The following is a 21,057-nucleotide window of genomic DNA, read 5'->3' as shown; positions in this document are numbered from 1 at the left end:
CTTATCATTGAGATTTTTCTTTTGATGGGTTGATATTTCCTCAAGACTTCCTGTATACACTTCTTGAAAACTGAAGCCTCCGGCAGGAGGTAAACTAATTTGCCTTAAAAGAAAGAAATCGGGGGCAGGAGATAACATGCATTTCCAATCCATGACCAGCACAGTGTGTGAAAAGAGCAGTGCAGGGAGACCTTCCTGGACAACTGCCACACAGAAAACGGACAAAACAGAGCAGTCATGTTCCACGAGCTCGCGAGGGATTTAATCAGAGAACTTGCTGTACTCTGGGAAAACAAAAAATCCTTTTCAGTTTCTCTGCTGCTCCCTTCTCCGTGGTGTGTGAGGCTCTTTGAACTGACACTTCCTCTGAAGGTCATCTCTGTGCCTAGGCTGGAAGCCAAGCATGAAGCAAATTGTAGCAAAGACCCATTGGCTCTACTCAGTGGTCAAAATGGGCCCCGTGCCTCTGAACACAAAGGCCTGCTTTGACATGATGTCATCATCTGCTCTATTCTCAGCTATCAGCCGCGGATCCTGAGACAGAGTACTTACTTTTCATTCATTTCAAGACACCAAATTTCCAGCTCCATGGAATCTCCCTGTGGATGGGACAATTAAAAAATATTTCAGATTTTAAAAAATTATCTCATTTTTAAATTATAAAGCACAACATAGCCCAATAAAAATATTGGAAGGTAGACAGAAGCAAAAAGGAAAATAAAAACAAATGTCAACCTATTTAACCAGTTGCTTTTCTAAAAAGTTGGATCACATTTATGTATACTATTTTTTTTAATTTAGTCATAGTTGGACATAATAACTTTATTTTTATTTATTTATTTTTTATGAGGTGCTGAGGATCAAACCCAGTGCCTCACATGTGCTAGGCAAGCGCTCCACTACTGAGCCATACCCCAGCCCTATATACACTATTTTATCACTTGTATTTTTTTTTTGGGGGGGGGTACTGGGCATTAAACTCAGTACCAGTCCTGAGCTACCGTCCCAGCCCCATTTATTAATTTTTTTTTTATTTTCAGACAGGGTCTTACTAAAATGCTGAGGCTGGTCTCAAATTTGCCATCATCCTGCTCAGCTTCATCCTTCCTCACTCTCCTGGGTTATCAGGAGAGTGCTACTACCCTTAGCTAAGACTTTTGATGTATTTCCAAACCACCCTTCAAAAAACTAACACACAGCGTGTTGACACACCCCTGTAGTCCCAGCAACTGAGGAGGCTTGGGCAAGAGGATCACATGTTTGAGGCCAGCCTCAGCAATTTAGCAAAGCCCTAACTAACTTGGTGAGATCTTATCTCAAAATAAAAGTAAAAAGGGCTGGGAATGTGACTTGGTGGTTAAGTGCCCCTGTGTTCAATCCTGGTACCAAAAGTAAGGGAAAAAAAAGTTCTTAGGGCTGGGGTAGCAGCCCAGTGTTAGAATATTTGATTATCATACCTAAGGCCCTGTGTTCAGTCCCCAGTACCCCCCACCACACACAAATCTTGAAAGCTTACTACATGCTGTCCCAGACACTATGCTTGGTCCTGAGGACACAAGTGATTATTTATATTCTGCCTTATTTCATAAAAATCTCAAAAACATAAGGATATATGAGTGGCATAGCTATTGATCTTAAGAATAAGAGTGGTTAGAACATGAGCAACAGGAACATGTGTTGATTACCTATTATATTTCAAGGGAAACAGTTTAAATCTAAGGATTCAATGAAAAAAATATTATAGCCCTGCAAGACTGTGAAGTGCAGTGTCACTTTGGTGGTGTTTATGAGAGCAGGGTTAAGTAAACTGGCAAAATTTGCTCAGCTGGGAACTAAACTTATCTATGAACAGCTCCAAACTCCATTTGCCTTTTATTATATCATAAAGCTTCATAATCTACTAGTGGAAATACATTAATAAACATGCTAGAACAGCCAGGCAAGATGACGCATGCCTATAATTCTAGCAAGTAGGAAGGCTGAGGCAGGAGGATCGCAACTTGGCAAAACTCTGTCTCAAAAAGAGCTGGGGATGTGGCTCAGTGGTAGAGCACTTGCCTCACGTGCATGAGGCCCAGGGTTCAATCCCCAGCACCACCAAACAAACAAAAGCAAAAAACACTCATGAAAACGATATTTGCCTCAATCCTATAATGGATTAGGGTGAACAAAGACAATTTTTTAAAAATATTTATTTTTTTAGTTGTAGTTGGACACAATATCTTTATTTATTTTTATGTAGTGATGAGATCCAACCCAGGGCCTCACATGTGTTGGGTGAGCGTTCTACTTTGAGTCACAAGCCCAGCCCAACAAAGACAATTTTTAAAACTCATAATATAGCAAATTACACTGGAACCAAATATAAACAAAGTACCATAGGAAGTCTAAGGAGAGCAGTTACCTCTCCCCCAAAAGGGAGATTTTCTTTTCTTTTTTTAATTTTTTTTTTAATATTCATTCTTTAGTTTTAGGTGGACACAATATCCCTATCTTACAATTATGTGGTGCTGAGTATCAAATCCAATGCCTTGTGCATGCTAGGCAAACTCTCTACCACTGAGCCACAACCCCAGCCCTCAAAAGGGAAATTTTCTAGAGCATGTCAGTTGAAGGATGAGTAGAAATGTCATATGAAGAAGAGGGCAACAAAGAGTCTGCTCCATATTGCTGGAATAATAAGTACAAAAATCACAATCCTTGGACTGAGGGTGTAGTTCCATGGTAGAGTACTTGGCTAGCATATGTGAGGCCCTGAGCTCTGTCCCTAGCACTGCAAAACAAATGAGTCTCCAACAAGGCCCCTTAGGAAAATGATGAGAAATTCAGAGAGGAAAGGTGCAGGAATAACTTGAGAAATTAATTGGAACCAGAGGGTGGGGAGCCTTGAGTGCGGCATGAAGACCCCATCCCAGCCACTGCCTTACTTACCTCAGAAGTCTTGAGTGAGATCTCCACACACATGGACCGCCCCACGGCGGGCAACTGCCCTGCCAGTGCCTTCTTAGCCTCATGTGTAACCTCCGGGATGTCTTTGATTGCTAAATTGAACTAGAAGACAAAAGGGACTATTGTGTGAAGCACTATGGAGGAGCACTGCAGGAATACAAAGCAGCGTGCCGGTTATGCAGATATTGCTTGGGCTGATTATGGGAGACATACATGCACTTCTCCCTTCCCCATAAGGCATAGCTGGCATCAAAGCCCCAGATCTCAGGTTGAAAAGGTTAGTTACCTATTACAAGGATTAGGTAACAGCCATAACTTTTATCTTCTAAGGACTAAGCCTTTCATCTCCGAAAGCAGAAAGCCAAGAACCAAATAAATTCAGGACTAATTTCAATAAGGAATATACCTAGTATGGCAATATGTAAATCAATGGAAGTGCAACTGATGTGATTCTGCAATCTGTATACGGGGTAAAAATGGGAGTTCATATCCCACTTGAATCAAAGTGTGAAATATGATATATCAAGAACTATGTAATGTTTTGAACAACCAACAATAAAAATTAATTAAAAAATTAAAAAAAAAATAAGGAATATACCTTCCATGGGAATAGATCAAATGGAACTAGATATTTTAATGGTATGGTTTAGTAATACTATAAACAGCATGCCTTATTACTGTACTTGAGAAGTTTACATTCATTCCTTCTGACAAAAACCACAGTATAAATTCCCCCAAAGTAGAAATTTTACCCAATCTGAACCCGTTGGGGAAGAAGATGAACGAGTGCAAATCTTTTCACCAAGTCGAGCCTGGACAATCACTTGAACTGTCTGAAAAGAAAAACAAACAAAAAAGGAAGAGTATTAAACGGACTGGTTCCTTAATCAGGGTTAAAACCCTACCAATGCACAGATAAAGAGATGCCTATTAATCAGCAATTGATAACTATATACTTCAGGAAAAAATAGAATCCTAACAGCAGAAATAAAAATATACACAAAAACAATATTATAAACATTCCTGAGGAAAGAGTGCCAACCAATAATAGGCATTAGAGCTCGAGGCTTGATCTATGTAACATCTCACATGGCAGAAGGAGTGCTGCATGTGGTGGCTATGACGTTCATATTCATAAATAAGTCCAACTGGGGATTTAAATATTCACGGTACCGAACTTATGTCATCATAGATTTAAAGCAAGAATTCCACAATTATTCATATCACTTAGCCCATATGGCATAAATCTTTCATATAATTTTACATCCAAAATCGACAACATGGATTTTTCTGGCATGGCTATTGTTGCGAGGAAGGGGTGATACAGGTGGAAGTGATTTTTTGGATTCAGGAAAATACAGCATTCAAAATCCATGTCTGATTCTCTATTTATCAAGAAGGGATCAATAAATAAAGTTGGACATTTCTGTATTAGTGAAACTTAGGGAAAGACGTCCCAAATGCTGCCCATTCCAGTTTAGCCTTTGTTCCCACCCCAAGGGAACATATTGTGCCAATAACCTGGCATAACAGTTTGACATTTCTTCAAACAGCTTCGCAAAAAAATTTTTTTGAACAAGTAGCTGTGGAAAATTGGAAGCTACTTTTTGGTTACACCCCCAATACCACCCCCATACTTCACAGTTTGGTTTACAACAGACAGAAGTATCCCTTAAAATGGGCAAGCTGCAAGCTGTTATGCTATATTTCTAAAGAGGATTCTCTAAAGGGAGGAGAATGGAAGTTATTTCTAACAGTTCTCAGCTCTAGAGTATAGACGTATTACCTTGAGGGCAAAAAATTTAATGAACTTGTCCAGGTCCTTTCTGTCCTGGGAATTTAGATCAGTTTCCATTGCCTATAGGAATCTACAACAGAAGAAAAAGAAAAAAAGAAGTGATGAAAACATGACCAATACCTTTAAAAAGGGATTGTTACATCAACGCACACAGATATAGTAGTCTATTCTCTGTACAACAGTCATGTGGAATTGGGAGGGGAAAATTTCCTTTAACTAAGATCCACAATTGAAAATATTAAGATACTGTCTCTTGAGAAACTAAATTCCACATAAAGAAATATATTGAGGAACATAAAATAATGAGGACATTTTACCTGATTCTGAAACTCTGCGCTTAACATAACTTTTCTAAAATGCTTTATTACTCAGTGTATTCATAACTAAGTTGCTTGTTTGATGGCACTGGGGATTAAACCCAGGATCTTGTGCGTACTTTGCAAATACTCTACTACTGAACTACATCCCTGGTCCTTGGTGTCACAGGGTCTCGCTATGCTGCCCAGGCTGGCATGGAATTTATTAACCTCTTACTTCAGCTTCCTGAGTTGCTGGGATTTTAGGTGTGCAGCCCCCACCTTCGTTTTAGGACTAAGTTTTAATGAGATAAAAACTTTGCTAAAGCAACACAAAATGAATTAAATTTACTTCACTTTAGAAGGCCATTAAATCAAACTAACTTTTTGGGGTTACAGACCCTTTCTGAGAATATGATGGCCAAAAAAGCCCTTGTTCCAGAAAATGCACATATGGGAATACTTACAGATAATTTCATGGGGATTCGAGGATTTCATGAAGCACATTATAAACAACCCCCTGGTTATAATGGTAATGAGGTAATGATGAGGAAGAAGGCACTTAGGGAACAAAGAGCATGAACAAAAGAGGTCAAAGTAACAGAAAGCCAAATGGGTTTTGAAGTACTAAGTGCTCCAATTTTCTAAAGACTGCCAGTGTCTGAGGAAGTGATACAGTTGTTGGCACCACACCAGAGTCCTGAATGTGATGCTAAAGTCTGGTCTACATCTAGAAGGCTAGAGATGAATCCCACTCAAGGCTGTGAGAGGTATGGGCATCTCCACAGAACAGCACTGTAGAAAGGCAGGCCCTGAGCAATAATTCAGGACTGTCACAGTTAAAATTCTAGTACAAGCAAGCTTTGAAAACAGTATGGATAGGAGTGATTTTGAAGTAAGTGCTGATAGGATTTAAAGACTGATTGCAAAAAGGGGACATGGGGTGCCAAGGTTTATTCATTTATCTATTTCAATAACTTTACTTTGTTTATTTTTTAAATTTATTTTTAAATATTTATTTTTTAGTTGTAGTTGCCTTTATTTATGTATTCTTATGTGGTGCTGAGGATCAAGCCTCATGCCTCACACATGCTGAGGCAACTGAGCCACAAATGCAGCCCAATGCCAGGATTTTAAACAAGAATAACTTAAAAGTGAGATAATAAGTTTCATTTAACAACAGAATAGGAAAGCCAGAGGGGAATGGGATTGAAGGGAAGGAGTAAATAAAAGGAGAGAGATGAAACAGAAATTAATAATGAGTACAAGTTAAAAAGCAGTGTATTAGCTGGGCGCGCTAGCACACACCTGTAATCCCATGGCTCAGGAGGCTGAGGCAGGAAGATCACGAGTTCAAAGTCAGCCTCGGCAATTTAGCAAGGCCCTAAGCAACTCAGTGAGACCCTATTTCAAACTAAAATATATTTTTTTTAAAAAAGGGGCTAGGGATGTGGCTTAGTGGTTAAATGCCCCTCCTGTGGGTTCAATTCCCAGTACCAAAAAAAAAAAAAAGAAAGGAAGAAAGAAATGTATTGAGAAACAACTTACAGTAGTGAACTGCACAAATCTTGGATCGACAACTTAACAAATACCTTTTTAAAATAGTTTTAGTTGTAAATGGACACAATACCTTTATCTTATTTATTCTTATATGGTGCTGAAAACTGAACCCAGTGCCTCACACGTGCTAGGCAAATGCTCTACCAATGAGCAACAGCCCAGCCCTTAACAAGCATCTTTACATGTTATGCCTGCATAACCACAAACCAGATCAAGTTACAGGTCATTTCTGATATTCCAGAAGGCTTCCTTGTACCCATCTCCACCCCAGATAATAAAGGTAATCATTACTCTGACCTTTACTGTACCATAAGCTAATTCTGTCTGTTTAATTTTTGTTTTCCCTTGCAGTGCTGGGGATTGAACTCCAAGCCTTGTGTATAATGAGCAAGCACCTTACTACTGAGTCAAATCAACAAACAGTCCTGTTAAATTTCTTATAATTAAATAATATCAAGTGTCTTTTACTCAATATTATGTCCAAAAGACTCATCTGTATTGCTACATATAGCAGTACTTTATTCTTTTTTGTTGCTATATAATACTTTATTTCATAAATACAGCACAAGTGGGGCTGGGATTGTGGTTCAGTGGTAGAGCGCTTGCCTAGCATGTGTGAGGTACTGAGTTCGATTCTCAGTACCGCATATAAATAAATAAAGGTCCATCAATAAATAATAAAAAATAAATAAAAAATAAAAATAAATACAGCACAAGTTCTAAGATAAATTCTACTGGAGCTGGGAGTCTAGCTCAGTGATAGAGTACATACTCAGCAAGCAAGAGATCCTAGATTCAATCCCCCAGGAAAAAATAAAGTAAACTGGAGCCAGGTGTGGTGGTCCACACCAGTATTCCTAGTGATATGGGAGGACAAGGAATAGATCCACTAAATTGCTGAGGCTAGCTTGGATTTGGAAAGATCACAAATTACAGGTTAGTACAGCAATTTGGTGAGCCCCTCAGCAACTTAGCCAGACCCTGTCTCAAAATAAAAACCAAAAAGTACTAGGGATGTAGCTCAGTGGTAAAGAGACCCTGAGTTCAATTCCTGGAACCAAAATAAATAAATAGAATTCTACTTTTGATAAACACTTGAATTGTTTCCTATTTTTAATTATTTTATTCTTGTGTGTGTCTAAACATTCATTGCTATCAGAGGTGAAGCCAAGGGTGTTAATGCTGGGCCACCGAGAGTATCTATATTTAGTTTTTTGCTTTGTTCTTCTTGTGGTGCTGATAATCTAAATCCAGGACATTGCAAATGCTAAGCAAGAGCTCTACTACTGAGCTCCATTCCCAGCCTCTCTATGTTCAGTTTTAACAGACACTGCCAAACACTTATGCTGCATCTATACAAATTTAAATCATACCAGAAGGGTATGACAGTTCCATTTGCTTCAAATCTACACCACCACTCAGTACTGCTAAATTTTAAACTTTAGCCATTGTAACAAGGCTACAGTATTACCCCACCTAATCTGCATTTCCCTAATTAGCTAGACCCTGTCTCAAAATTATTAGTATTCTCTTACATGCTGATGAGCTGTTTAGACACCATCTTTTTTGAAGTGCTAGTTCAAGCTTGTTGCCCATTTTTTTTTTAAAGAGAGAGTGAGAGAGAGAGAGAGAGAGAGAGAGAGAGAGAGAGAGAATTTTTTTTTAATATTTATTTTTTAGTTATCGGCGGACACAACATCTTTGCTTGTACGTGGTGCTGAGAATCGAACCCGGGCCGCATGCATGCCAGGCGAGCGCGCTACCACTTGAGCCACATCCCCAGCCCGCTTGTTGCCCATTTTATATTGGATTTTTCTTAGTGGAGTTTCAAAAAATATAATCTAGATATAAGTATTTTGTTGGATACAGATCTTCCCCAGATGTGGCTTGCCATTGTTATGGAATCTGATGGTTGGTATGTTTCTGATGGATATACCAATTTACAAAAGCTGGTCTATAAATGTAAAAACTCGGTCCACACCTGCAGCAACCAGACCATTAAACCAGCCTAATAACTTCAGTAGCTAGGCCAGAAAATCAGCCTACTATCTGCAGTAACCAATCTAGAAATCAGATTATCTCTCACAATACGTTAAGGTAGCCTAATAATAACCACTATTACAATTAGCCCCCAAACAGCCAGGACTAGATTAATGCCCTAATTTTTGTCCCATTTCCAATTTAGGACTAACCAAAGAAAGCCAAATGTGCACCCCTAACCAGTGACACAGGATGCCTTACTTCTAGTTGACCCCCTTGCAGCTTCCCCATGCCAAATGCCTTCAGGCAAGGCAAACCTAAAGCCCTCCCTCTTTTCTACTATGAATCTTTCCTGTTCCTCTGTCTACCCAAATACAAGTGATGGCAGGTGATTCTCTTGCTCCAAATGGCCTTTGCCTATTCTCATCTGGGAAGTCCTTGTTTATTTCCACAATAAAAATAGCTTTACGGGGGGGCTGGGGATATAGCTCAGTTGGTAAAGTGTTTGCTTCACATGCACAAGGCCCTGTATTCAATCCCCAGCACCATAAAAAAAATTAATAAAAAATAAATAAATACGCCCGCCTGGCATGCGTGGGGCCCGGGTTCGATCCTCAGCACCACATACAAACAAAGATGTTGTGTCCACCAAAAACTAAAATAAATAAATATTTAAATAAATAAATAAAAATAGCTTTACTGAAGTAAAACTGGAAGTAGGCAGCATATAGCAAATGTAAAATTTGTGTCACATATATATGTAACTTTAAAATCACCACAGACACTGGCAGTGTATCCTACATCCCAGTCAGGGCTTCTGCCAGGCCAATGGGCAGGCCAGGTCCCCTCTCAGCAGAGTTATAATGGATGCTCCTTGGACATATCCCCCTCATTCAATTATCCATTCATCTGATATTTTTTATATGGCTAAAAATTAAGTTTCCTTAATGCAGGTGAATCTTCCAAATAATGTCTTTCTACTCAAAATATAAAGATATTTTAGGGCTGGGGTTGTGGCTCAGCAGTAGAACGATCGCTTTCCACGTGCGAGACCTAGGTTCAATCCTCAGCACTACATAAAAATAAATAAGTGAAATGAGGGTATTGTGTCCAACTACAACTAAAAGAAAAATATTTTAATAAAAGAAAATGAACTTGGAAACCAATATTACCTGTGAAAAGACTGATATCAGTGTATGAATGGATGAATAAATAAATAAACTCCCGTCAAAAAAAAAAAAAAAAATCACCATAAACAAAATAGTGAACAAACTTCCCCCAAAGTTATCTCAGGCCCCTCTGGAGTTCCTCCCTCTGGTCCTGCCTTAATGGACACACTCCCTATCCCCAAGTGTATTTTGCAGAATTTTATATCAATTAAATCATATAGTTTGTACCCTCTGTCTGACATTTTTCACTCAGCATTCTTTTTTTTTTTTTTAAGAGAGAGAGAGAATTTTTTAATATTTATTGTTTAGTTTTCGGCAGACACAATATCGTTATTTGTATATGGTGCTGAGGATTGAACCCAGCGCTGTACGCATGCCAGGCGAGCGCGCTACCACTTGAGCCACATCCCCAGCCCTCAGCATTCTTTTTTGAGATTATCCGTATTGTGTTGTGTCTCAGCAGTCCATTTCTTTTTATTGCCCAATAATTTTCTACCTCAGGGAACCTTCTGATGACCAGTTTCATTCTGTCCTCCTGTCCTCTGATGTTGAGCACTTTGTCATCTGTATTAAAGAAATCTTTGCTGATCTCAAAGTCGTAAAGCCATTTTATTCCTACACTTTCTTCTATAAATGTTATTATTTTTTGGTCCTAGGGATTGAACCCAGGGGTATTTAGCCACTAAGCCACATCCCCAGTGCATCTTTTATTTTGAGACAATGTCTCTCTAAGTTGCTTAGGGCCTTGCTAAGATGCTGAGGCTGGCTTTGAACATGTAATCCTCCTGCCTCAGCCAGGAACCATTTTGAGATGGGATTCTTATTATCTATTATCTATTATCAGACAAGGTTACTAGATCAGTGATTTTTTTTTTTTTTTTTTTTTTTTTTTTTGGTACTAGGGGATTTAACCCAAGGGCATGTAATCACTGAGCCACATCCCCAGCCCTTTTAATTTTCATTTGTAGATAGGGTCTCTCTAAGTCACTGAGGGGGCTGGGGTTGTGGCACAATGGCAGAGTGCTGGCCTAGCATGTGTGAGGCACTGGATTGGATTCTCAGCACCACATAAAAATAAATAAAGGCCTACCAAGTAGCTGGGATTATAAGGGTGTGCCACAGCACTCAGCCATTCATATCTGATTAAATTATCAACAGTCACCTTTTATAAAATGACTTAATTAGGTAAAAAAAATATATTCAGGGGCTGGGGATGTGGCTCAAGTGGTAGCGCGCTCGCCTGGCATGCGCACGGCCCAGGTTCGATTCTCAGCACCACATACAAACAAAGATGTTGTGTCCTCCGATAACTAAAAAATAAATATCAAAAAATTCTCTCTCTCTCTCTCTCTCTCTCTCTCTCTCTCTCTTTAAAAAAAAAATTTACAATCCTCAAAAAAAAAATATTCATACAATCTATACATCACAATGCTGCCTCAAATATTGCTGTCCCTTCAAACTTCATTTATATCTATTTTGCGTAGACTCTTTATTTATAGATTTCTTGTCTGAAAACATTTTTTAAAAAGTTTTTTTTTTAGTTGTAGATGGACACAATATCTTTATTTTATTTATTATGTGGTGTTGAGGATCAAACCCAGAACCTCATAGGTGCTAGGCGAGCACTCTACCACTGAGCCACAACCCCAGCCCTGAGAACATCATTTAAAAATATATTTTTAGTTGTAGATGAACACAATAGCTTATTTTATTTTATTTTATTTTATTTTTTCATTTCATTCCATTCCATTCCATTCCATTTCATGTGGTGCTGAAGATCAAACCCAGTGCCTCACAAGTGCCAGGGAAGTGCTTCTACCACTGAGCTTCAACCCCAGCCCACTAACATCATTTAATTAAACTTTTCTTTAAGACTTAAGGCAGAAACAAATAAAACTATTGCCTTAAGTAGCAATTTCAACTTAGCAACATTCTCTGCATGTCACTTTCACAAACAGAACTTCAGAACAAATGACACAACCCCAGCCCCACAGAGTGTTAAAGAACAGGCATAGACTTGTAGCAGACAAAATGTTTTAAAGTTTATCTGAAAAAATTAATTCTCCCATTTTTGTCTCATGACTCTACATAGTAATCAGCAACATCCAAAGGCCAGAAAGAAGATTCTATGACAATGCTTCAGTGCAAATGACAATGACAAACAGAGAGAAGAACATATAACTGGGTAGGGATATAGGTTTTCAAGATTTCAGCTTTGTATTGAAATGCTATGGTTTTTTTTCAGTGCTAGAAACTGAACTCAGGGCCTTGCACATGGTAGGCAAGTGCTCTATCACGCTAAACCCTAAACTTTTATTTTTAACTGAAAAAATTAACTTGAACATTTTTACGTGTAAGTAGGAAAAAATAATCTCACTGGGCACATTCCACTACTCAGAAAGTTGAGGCAGAAAGATCTCAAGTTCAAGGTCAACCTTGGCTACTTAGCAAGACTGTGTCTCTAAATAAAATAGAAAAAGGGCTGGGGATATAGCTCTGTAGTAGGGCACCCCTGGGCTCAATCCTCAAAACTATATAAAAAAAATTATCTCAACTATCTTTTAGACCTTCAATTAAAAGTATATAAATATTTCCGGGCTGGGATTGTAGCTCAGTGGTAGAGCACTGGCCTCACATTGAGGCACTGGGTTTGATCCTCAGCAACACATAAATAAATAAAATAAAGGTATTATGTCCATCTACAAGTAAAAATTTAAAAAAATTTAAATAAAATTCTTCTCTTTAAAAAAAAGTATATAAATATTTATGCTCCATTAGTCCTCCCCATATTCAAGAGGTTTTGCATAGTTTCAGGTACCTGTGTTCAGTCACTATCTGAAAATAATCAACAGAAAAATTTAAGGGCTAGTATATAGCTTAATTGTAGAGCACCTGCCTAGCCTGCAAAGGCCCTGGGATCCATCTTTAGCACTGTAAAAGAAGGAAGAAAGAAAGGAGAAAATCCATAAGATTTTTGGTTTTGGTTTTTACAGTACTAGGGATAAAACCATGCTAAACGTGTAGCTTTGTTGAATTAGATACATCTCAGCCAATAATCCAGAAGTTTTAATTTGCACTCCATACTGAAACATTCCTGTTTCACCTGCCCATTAGTCACTTAGCATCCTCCTAGGTTATCAGATTGACTGTCATAGTATGACAGTGCTTGTATTCAAGTAACCCTTATTTTACTTAATAATGACCCCAAAGAGAAAAAAATAATGATGTTGGTGATTTTGCAATGCAAAAGAGAAGCCATAAAGTTCTTTCATCTTAAGGGAAAATGTGAAAGTTCTCAGCTTAAGAAGAATAAATTATAGGGTTCACTATTATTTTGACTTCAAACCGGGTATGCATTCACTGGGATATTAGAATATATCCCCCTTGGGTAAGGGGGAAATACTGTATATATAAAGCTCAAAGACAGAGAACAGATGAGGAAATAACAGATGAAAGGTGTGAACAAAATATTGGCAAACAAAAAGCAAACAGCCTGTTTAACCATGAAATTATCAATGTTTATGTTTTATTTTTGCTTCGTAAAATATCACTAAAATGGCAAGGGGGTAAGTACAAAGGACAAACCCACATGGACAAAAAGAACAGACACAGAGATAAAAGCATCAAAGTTCAAGAAGATGGAAAATATAAAGATTGTTAACTGACTGCAAACAGAAGTGACATTCAAACCAGCCATGAGGGAAACACTCAACAAAGTAAGCTCACCAAACCCCACAACCCAAGAAAGGCTAAGAATTAGATAGATCAGTAATCTCCTGGTGGAGGATGGGGCCGACAACAGTATTGTCTGAAAGTCCATTGACGCAGTTACACTGCCACCCCCAGCTCCACACATTCCTTAATGGTACTCTGGCCAGAAATGTCCTTTCTCCATGCTGTTAGAAGACTGGATGTTAACTTTTGGAGACATTAAGTCAGAAGGATGACACTGGTCTTTGGATATCAAACTCTCTACATATAACCTCCAGGACACCATTATCCCAGGACTCCTTCTTCATTTGGCTTAAAAACAGGGAGTCTTTCTTCAAGTGACTGGTAACCCTTGGTTGCTCCATTCATACTTGAGCAGGGGGCACCAACAAACTAAGTCCAGGATGTTTAGATGAGGCTGGTAGAGTGGTGGGCTTCACAATGGAGTCATTAGAAACAAGTTGCCAGGGCTGGGATTGTGGCTCAGTGGTAGAGCACTTGTCTAGCACACATGAGGCATACGGTTTAATCCTCAGCACTACATAAAAATAAATAAATAAAATAAAGATATTGTGTCCATCTATGACTAAAAAAAAACTTAAAAAAAGAAAAAGAAACCAGTGCTGCTCTTCCCCCACCCCCAAATAAGATAAACCCAGTGTCAGCATATATCCTCTAGGACTACTGAAAGTCTCCAGATGTCTCTGCTCTACTGCTGGGCATGAGGAGGAGTCTGCCTATCAGTTTTCTGGAAGCAGCTTGTAGCAGATATCAGTAAGCTGATTTTCACTTTATCTATCTCTATGTGTCTTTTGCTAACTGGTCTACTCAACCCCAAACACAAACTTTGTACTATTCCTAGTACACATTTTGTTTTCTTGGTAATGGAAATTGAACCCAAGGGCATTATTTATTATTTATTTATTTTTTTGAGAGAGGGTCTTGCTAAGTTGCTGAGGTCCTCACTAAATTGTTAAGGCTCACCCCCAATTTGAGATGGTCCTACTTCAGCCTCTGAAAACATTGGGATTACAGATGTGTGCCATGGTGCCCCACAAGGCACATTCTTATTTTGATATTGGAACTGTAGATACGTAGTACCTTCACTTCTTTAATCCTCACAGGATTCTTTGGTAAATAATTATTTCACTTCCTGTTCTCTCTTAAGCACTCAGATTGTGGCTTCTTCTGCACCACCAAATAATTTACAACCCCTTTTCTAACTTTCTGACTTCCAAAATTGAAGAGAAATATCTCCTTTTCCATGAGTCCCATCCTTTGTCCTTACATGTCTATATCCCTTTTATTCCATTAATGTAATTTTTATAGAGTTTCAGAAGAAAAGGTAGATGGATATACATACTCAATCTATCATATTTAACTAGAAATCTATACCCCTATTTAAGTGTCATTGATCTGGGCTAGGTATGTACCTCATTGGTAGAGTACTTGCTAACCTTGTGCAAGGAAGGCCCTGTGTTCAGTCCCCAGGAATGCTCATGCATGCACACACATTCACATGTGTGCGCACACATACACACACAAACACACAACCAACATCAAATACCACTAGTCAGGTGTGGTGACACATTTCTGCAATCCCAGCAACTCGGGAGGCTAAGGCAGGAGGATAACAAGTTCAAAACCATCCTCATCAATTTAGTGAGGCCCTATGCAACTTAGTGAGACCCTACCTCAAAATAAAAACTAATAAAAAGCAGGGGATGGGAATAAGAAAGAACAGAATTAATCGAACATTACTTTCCTAGGTTCATATATGAATACATGACTAGTATAAACTCCACATCATGTACCAACGAAAGAATGGGAAGTTATACTCCATATATGTATGATGTCAAAATACATTCTACTGTCAGGAATAACTGAAAAAAAATAAATAGTGATAATAATATAAAGGGATGGGGATGTGGCTTATGCTTAAGCGCCCCTGGGTTCAATCCCCAATACCTCTAAAAACAAAAAACAAAACCCAAATAATACTGATCTACAGGAGCTTATATTTTAACATGGGGGAAAGGACAACAAAAAGAATAATTAAAACACAGGTTTGAAAAAATAAGTGCTGTAGAGAAAGATTAAGCAGGGAAGGTATTAGGGAAGACCTTGCATCGAGGTGACCTCTGAGCAAGGAGAATATCTGAAGAAAGGAAAGACAGAAAGCCTCAGGGATGAGAAAAAGCTTGATGTGCTGGAGGACAAGAATGAGCATGCAGCTCAGAATGTAAAATGCTAAGACCACTTCTGAAAAAGTCTGTCGGTTTCTTATAAAATTAGAAAATACTATTTACCAAATAACCAAACAATTCTATCCCTAGGTAGTCATACAAGATGAATGAAAAACATGTCCTCATAAAAATTTGTACACACATTTTATAACAGCTTTATTCACAGTAACTCCAAATGGGAAACAACTCGAACACCTAATAAGGGGAAAATATAATAATGAATTGTAGGACTGGGAGTACAGCTCAGTTGTAGAGCATATGCTTAGCATGCTTGAGGCGCTGGATTCAATCACCAATATCAAAAAAACAACCAACATGCACACATACATACATATATATACATGGTATAATTACATAATGCAATTCAGCAACCCACTGAATACAGACAAAAAACTCTTCCTGAAAAATACAACGGAGGGGCTGGGGATGTGGCTCAAGTGGTAGGTAGCACACTCGCCTGGCATGCGCGGGGCGCTGGGTTTGATCCTCAGCATCACACTAAAAAAAATAATAATAATAAAGATGTTGTGTCCACCAAAAACTAAAAAAAATTAAATTAAATTAAATTTAAAAAATTCTCTCTCTCTCCTCTCTTTAAAAAAAAATAAAATGGAATCTCACATAATAAGTGAAAGAAGGTACACAAAAACACAGGAGACTTGCAGCTATAGGATACTCTAGAAAAGGAAAATATCATCTTTAGTGATAGAAAGCAGATTGGTGCGACAGGGGAGGTGGGGATAGAAGAAAAGGGAAGGGGAAGAAGGTACAGAGGATAGGAATTTCCGCATTTTCAGTGTAGTGGTAATTATAAGAGCTAAGTGTTGCCAAAACTGATCAAGTGGTAAATTTAAAATGTATGTATATATCTTATGTCCATTATACCTCAATAAAGTTGATTTTATAAAAGGACACTCCTGCTGGGTCTCATGGCACATGCTTGTAATCCTATAACAGAAGAGGCTAAGGCAGGATGATCCCAAGCTCCAGGCCAGCTTTAGTGACTTAGTGAAACCCTGTCTCAAAAACAAAAGGTGTTGGACATGTTGCTCAGGGGTAGAGCACGCCTGGGTTCAGTCATTACTACAGGGAAAGAAAATAAACGATTGCTTCAGCTGCTGTGTAGAGAATTGCCAGAAGGGCAAAACTAGAAGCAAAGATATCAACTAAGGTGACCATTATAATGTAATAGCAATGTTTTTAAAATATGGATTTAAAATAGTAATAGCCAAATGCAGCTAATCTTAGGGATTTTGAAATGCAAATTATATGTGAGACTTTATTTTTATGTGATGCTGAGGTTCGAACCCAGTGCCTCATGCATCCTAGGGGAGCACTCTATTGCTGAGCCACAACCCCAGTCCTCATTGACTTATTCGAAGGATGAATGTTATAAATCCCATTCAGTTGTTTTGAGTAATAATTGCACATTAACTTTCACATTTGCATAAGGACTACTTCTAGTCAAGAAACTTTTTAAGTGCAGAAACTTTAAAAACAATAACCTCAAAACTATTTCAAAAGCCAGATGTGGTGGCACAGGCCTATAATCCCAGCTAGGCTAAGGCTGAAGGATAGAAACTTTAAGGTCAACCTAGGCAATTTACCAAGTCCCTGTATCAAAATAAAAATGGCCACCAAAACAAAACAAAACAAAACAAAACCCCAAATAACCCAATCAATAAATGGGCCAAGGAACAGAACATACACTTCTCAGAAGAGGATATACAATCAATCAACAAATATATAAAAAATGTTCAACATCTCTAGCATTTAGAGAAATGCAAATCAAAACTACTCTAAGATTTCATCTCATTCCAGTCAGAACGGCAGCTATCAAGAATACAAACAACAATAAGTGTTGAAGAGGATGTAAGGAAAAAGGCACACTCATACATTGCTGGTGGGACTGCAAATTGGTGCAGCCAATCTGGAAAGCAGTATGGAGGTTCCTTGGAAAACTTGGAATGGAACCACCATTTGACCCAGCTATCCCACTCCTTGGTTTATACCCAAAGAACTTAAAAACAGCATACTACAGGGACACAGCCACATCAATGTTTATAGCAGCACAATTCACAACAGCTAAATTGCAGAACCAACCCAGGTGCCCTACAGTAGATGAATGGATAGGGAAACTTTGGTATATATACACAATGGAATATTACTCAGATTAAAAGAGAATAAAATCATGGCATTTGCAGGTAAATGGATGGAGTTGGAGAATATAATGCTAAGTGAGGTAAGCCTATCCCAAAAATCCAAAGGCTGAATGTTTTCTTTGATATGAGGATGCTGACTCATAATGGAGATGGTGGGGGGGGGGGAACACTTTAGATAGAACTAAGTGGGGGAGGAGAAAGGAGGAGGCAGAGGAGTAGGAAAGACAGTAGAATGGGTTAGACGGCTTTACAATAAGTGTTGGCGAGGATGTGGGGAAAAGGTACACTCATACATTGCTGGTGGGACTGCAAATTGGTGCAACCAATATGGAAAGCAGTATGGAGATTCCTTGGAAATCTGGGAATGGAACCACCATTTGACCCAGCTATCTTTCTCCTCGGTCTATACCCAAAGGACTTACAAATAGCATACTACAGGGACACAGCCACATCAATGTTTATAGCTAGATATCATTACCCCAAATACATGTATGAAGACACGAATGATGTGAAAATACTTTGTGTACAACCAGTGACTTGAAAAATTATACTCGGGCTGGGGATGTGGCTCAAGCGGTAGTGCGCTCGCCTGGCATGCGTGCGGCCCGGGTTCGATCCTCAGCACCACATACAAAGATGTTGTGTACGCCGATAACTAAAAAATAAATATTAAAATTCTCTCTCTCCCTCTCTCTTTAAAAAAAAAAGAAAAGAAAAATTATACTCTATATGTAATATGAAATGAATTGCACTCTGCTGTCATATAGGACTTGAGTCCCACTCCCAAGATATCTCCTTATAAATTTGGAAATATTCAAAAATTTTTAAAAAATGAAATCCAAAAAAATTCAAAAAAATAAAAATGACCCAAGCAAGGTGGTGTTTGCCTGTAATCCCAGCAACTCTGGAGGCTAAGGTAGGAGGATTACAAATTCAAGGCCAGCCTCAAAAATGTAGTAAGAACCTGCCTTGAAATTTTAAAAAGGCTGGGGATATAGCTCAGTGGTAGAGCTGCCATGAGTTCAATCCCCATCACTAGCAAAACAACAAAAACAAGGCTCAAGAATTGTTTTAGAATAAAGGAGAAATGAAGAGGTACCATAACTAAATGCAACCCTTTGAGCTGCATGGTGGTGCATGTCTGCGATCCCAGCAACTCAGGAGGCTCAAGCAGGAAGATTGCAAGTTCAACACTAGCCTCAGCAATTTAAAGAGGCCTGAAGCAACTCAGCAAAATCCTGTTTCTAAATAAGTAAAAACTATAAAAAAGGTCTGGGGATGTAGCTCAACAGTTAAGCGCTCTGGGTTCACTCCCCAGAACCAAAAAACAAAAACAAAATAAACCCTTGACCCCGGTCCAGTTCCTGGATTTTTAAAAATGCTGCTACCACCAGGCAAGGGGGGCAGTAGCACACTCCTTATAAGTCCAGCAATTTGGGAAGCTGAGGTAAGAGGAATGAAAAGTTTGAAGTCAGTCTCAGCAATTAAGGGAGCCCCCCAACTTAGCCAGACCCTGTCTCAAAATAAAAAGCTGGGAATGAAGCTCACTGGTAAAGTACACCTGGGTTTAATCCCCAGTACCTGCCCCCCACCAACTGCTCCAAAGTATTGTAACAATTGGCAACATTTGAACACTGCTTTACTCTAGGTAACAATGTGCATAAATGTTAAATTTCCTATATTTGATACAATTTAATTTGACACAATTATACTTTGGTTATATTCAATCCCCTTCATTGTTGGGACACTTATATGCCCAGCTCTTTTTGTTGTTGTTGTTCTTTTTAGTTATACGTGATAGTAGAATATATTCTGACACATCATAAATTCATGGAATATAAAAATAAAATAAAATTAAAAAACAAATAAATTCATGGAGTATAACTTCCCGTTCTTGTGGTTATACATGATGTGGAGTTACACTGGTTGTGTATTCATATATGAACATAGGAAAGTCATGTCCAATTCATTCTACTATTGTCTTTCTCATTCCCATCCTCCCTCCCTTCCCTGAAAACACCTTGTCCAATCTGGTGAACCTCCACTACTCCCTTCCCCCCACCTATTGTGAGTCGGCATCCACATATCAGAACATTCAGCCTTTGGTTTTTTGGTGACTGGCTTATTTCACTTAGCACGATAGTCTCCAATTCCATCCATTTACCAGCAAATGCCATAATTTCATTCTTCTTTATGGCTGAGTAATATTTCATTGTGTATATGTACCACCCCAGCACCCGCCACCTCTGTGGCACTGGGAGTGGAACCCAGCATCTCATGTGCACTAAAGATATGCTCTATCACTGAACTACGTCCCTAGCCTTATTTATTTATTTTTTTTATTTTGAAAAATGATCTTGCTTAATTGCCCAGGCTGGCCTTAAACTTAGCTTCCTCTTGCCCCTATCCTCACAAATTGTTGGGATCACAGGCCTTTGTCACCACACCTGACACACTCTGGTTAACATTCTTATTTTCAGGAGATACAACTGCAACTTCTCAAGGGTGCAAGGAGGAAAAAAACAAACAAACAAGGAACATATTATTAAACAGGATATATAAGAGAGAAAGAAGTGCCATACATAGTGTACACATCTGCAATTCCAGCTACTAAGGGGACTGCAGCAGGTTGATGATAAGTTCAAGGCCAGTCTGTACAACATATCAGAAATGCTGTATCAAAAATAAAAAGGGCTGGAGATGTAGCACAATGGTAGGTTACCATGAGTTCAATCCTTAGTACAGAAAAAAGAAAATAAAGAAGAGAAAAAGCAATGTGTGAATCTAGGTAAAGGCTAGATGAAAATTCATTGTAATTTTCTTACAGTTTCTCTGGAGAGCTAAAATTCTTCAAGAAAAAATCAAGTTAACAAAAAATTTGCTACCAAATATTCTACAACGGGGCTGGGGTTGTGGCTCAGCAGTGGAGTGCTCATCTGGCACACGTGGGGTGCTGAGTTTGATCCTTAGTACCAAACAAAAATAAATAAATAAGATGGAGGTATTGTGTCCAACTACAATAAAAACAAATATTTTAAAAAATATTCTACAACAGAGGAGGGAGGGAGAATGATACTAGCTAAATCATTGTGTCCAAATTATTGTGTACAAATATGTAACAACAACTCTTATCATATACAAATAAAATAGACCAACTTCAAAAAAAAAAAAACGACCTACAACAGC

At 38.5% G+C, this 21,057-nt stretch overlaps 1 protein-coding gene and 1 non-coding gene across 8 annotated transcripts in view; one reads left to right on the top strand and one right to left on the bottom strand.

Annotated features, from left to right (window-relative positions):
- Atg13 (autophagy related 13) overlaps positions 1-21,057 on the bottom strand; it is a 50,391-nt gene that overhangs the window by 18,926 nt on the left and 10,408 nt on the right. For all 7 annotated transcript variants that reach the window (XM_076847123.2, XM_076847121.2, XM_076847125.2 and 4 more), the window contains 4 exons: positions 4,736-4,817; positions 3,702-3,782; positions 2,932-3,051; positions 553-599 (listed from right to left, as the gene is read on the bottom strand). In XM_076847123.2, coding sequence (XP_076703238.1) covers positions 553-599; positions 2,932-3,051; positions 3,702-3,782; positions 4,736-4,804 — 317 coding nt within the window. In that variant the 5' untranslated portion in view covers positions 4,805-4,817. The remainder of the gene's footprint in view (positions 1-552; positions 600-2,931; positions 3,052-3,701; positions 3,783-4,735; positions 4,818-21,057) is intronic.
- On the top strand, positions 2,029-2,100 carry Trnav-cac (transfer RNA valine (anticodon CAC)). The gene has a single exon. It is a non-coding gene; the product is annotated as a tRNA-Val (tRNA).

The sequence above is a fragment of the Callospermophilus lateralis genome, chromosome 2, assembly GCF_048772815.1.
Source record: "Callospermophilus lateralis isolate mCalLat2 chromosome 2, mCalLat2.hap1, whole genome shotgun sequence".
NCBI classification, from domain to species: Eukaryota; Metazoa; Chordata; class Mammalia; order Rodentia; family Sciuridae; genus Callospermophilus; species Callospermophilus lateralis.
Note: the sequence above shows the minus strand (reverse complement) of the source record. Positions and strands in the feature narration are given on the sequence as shown.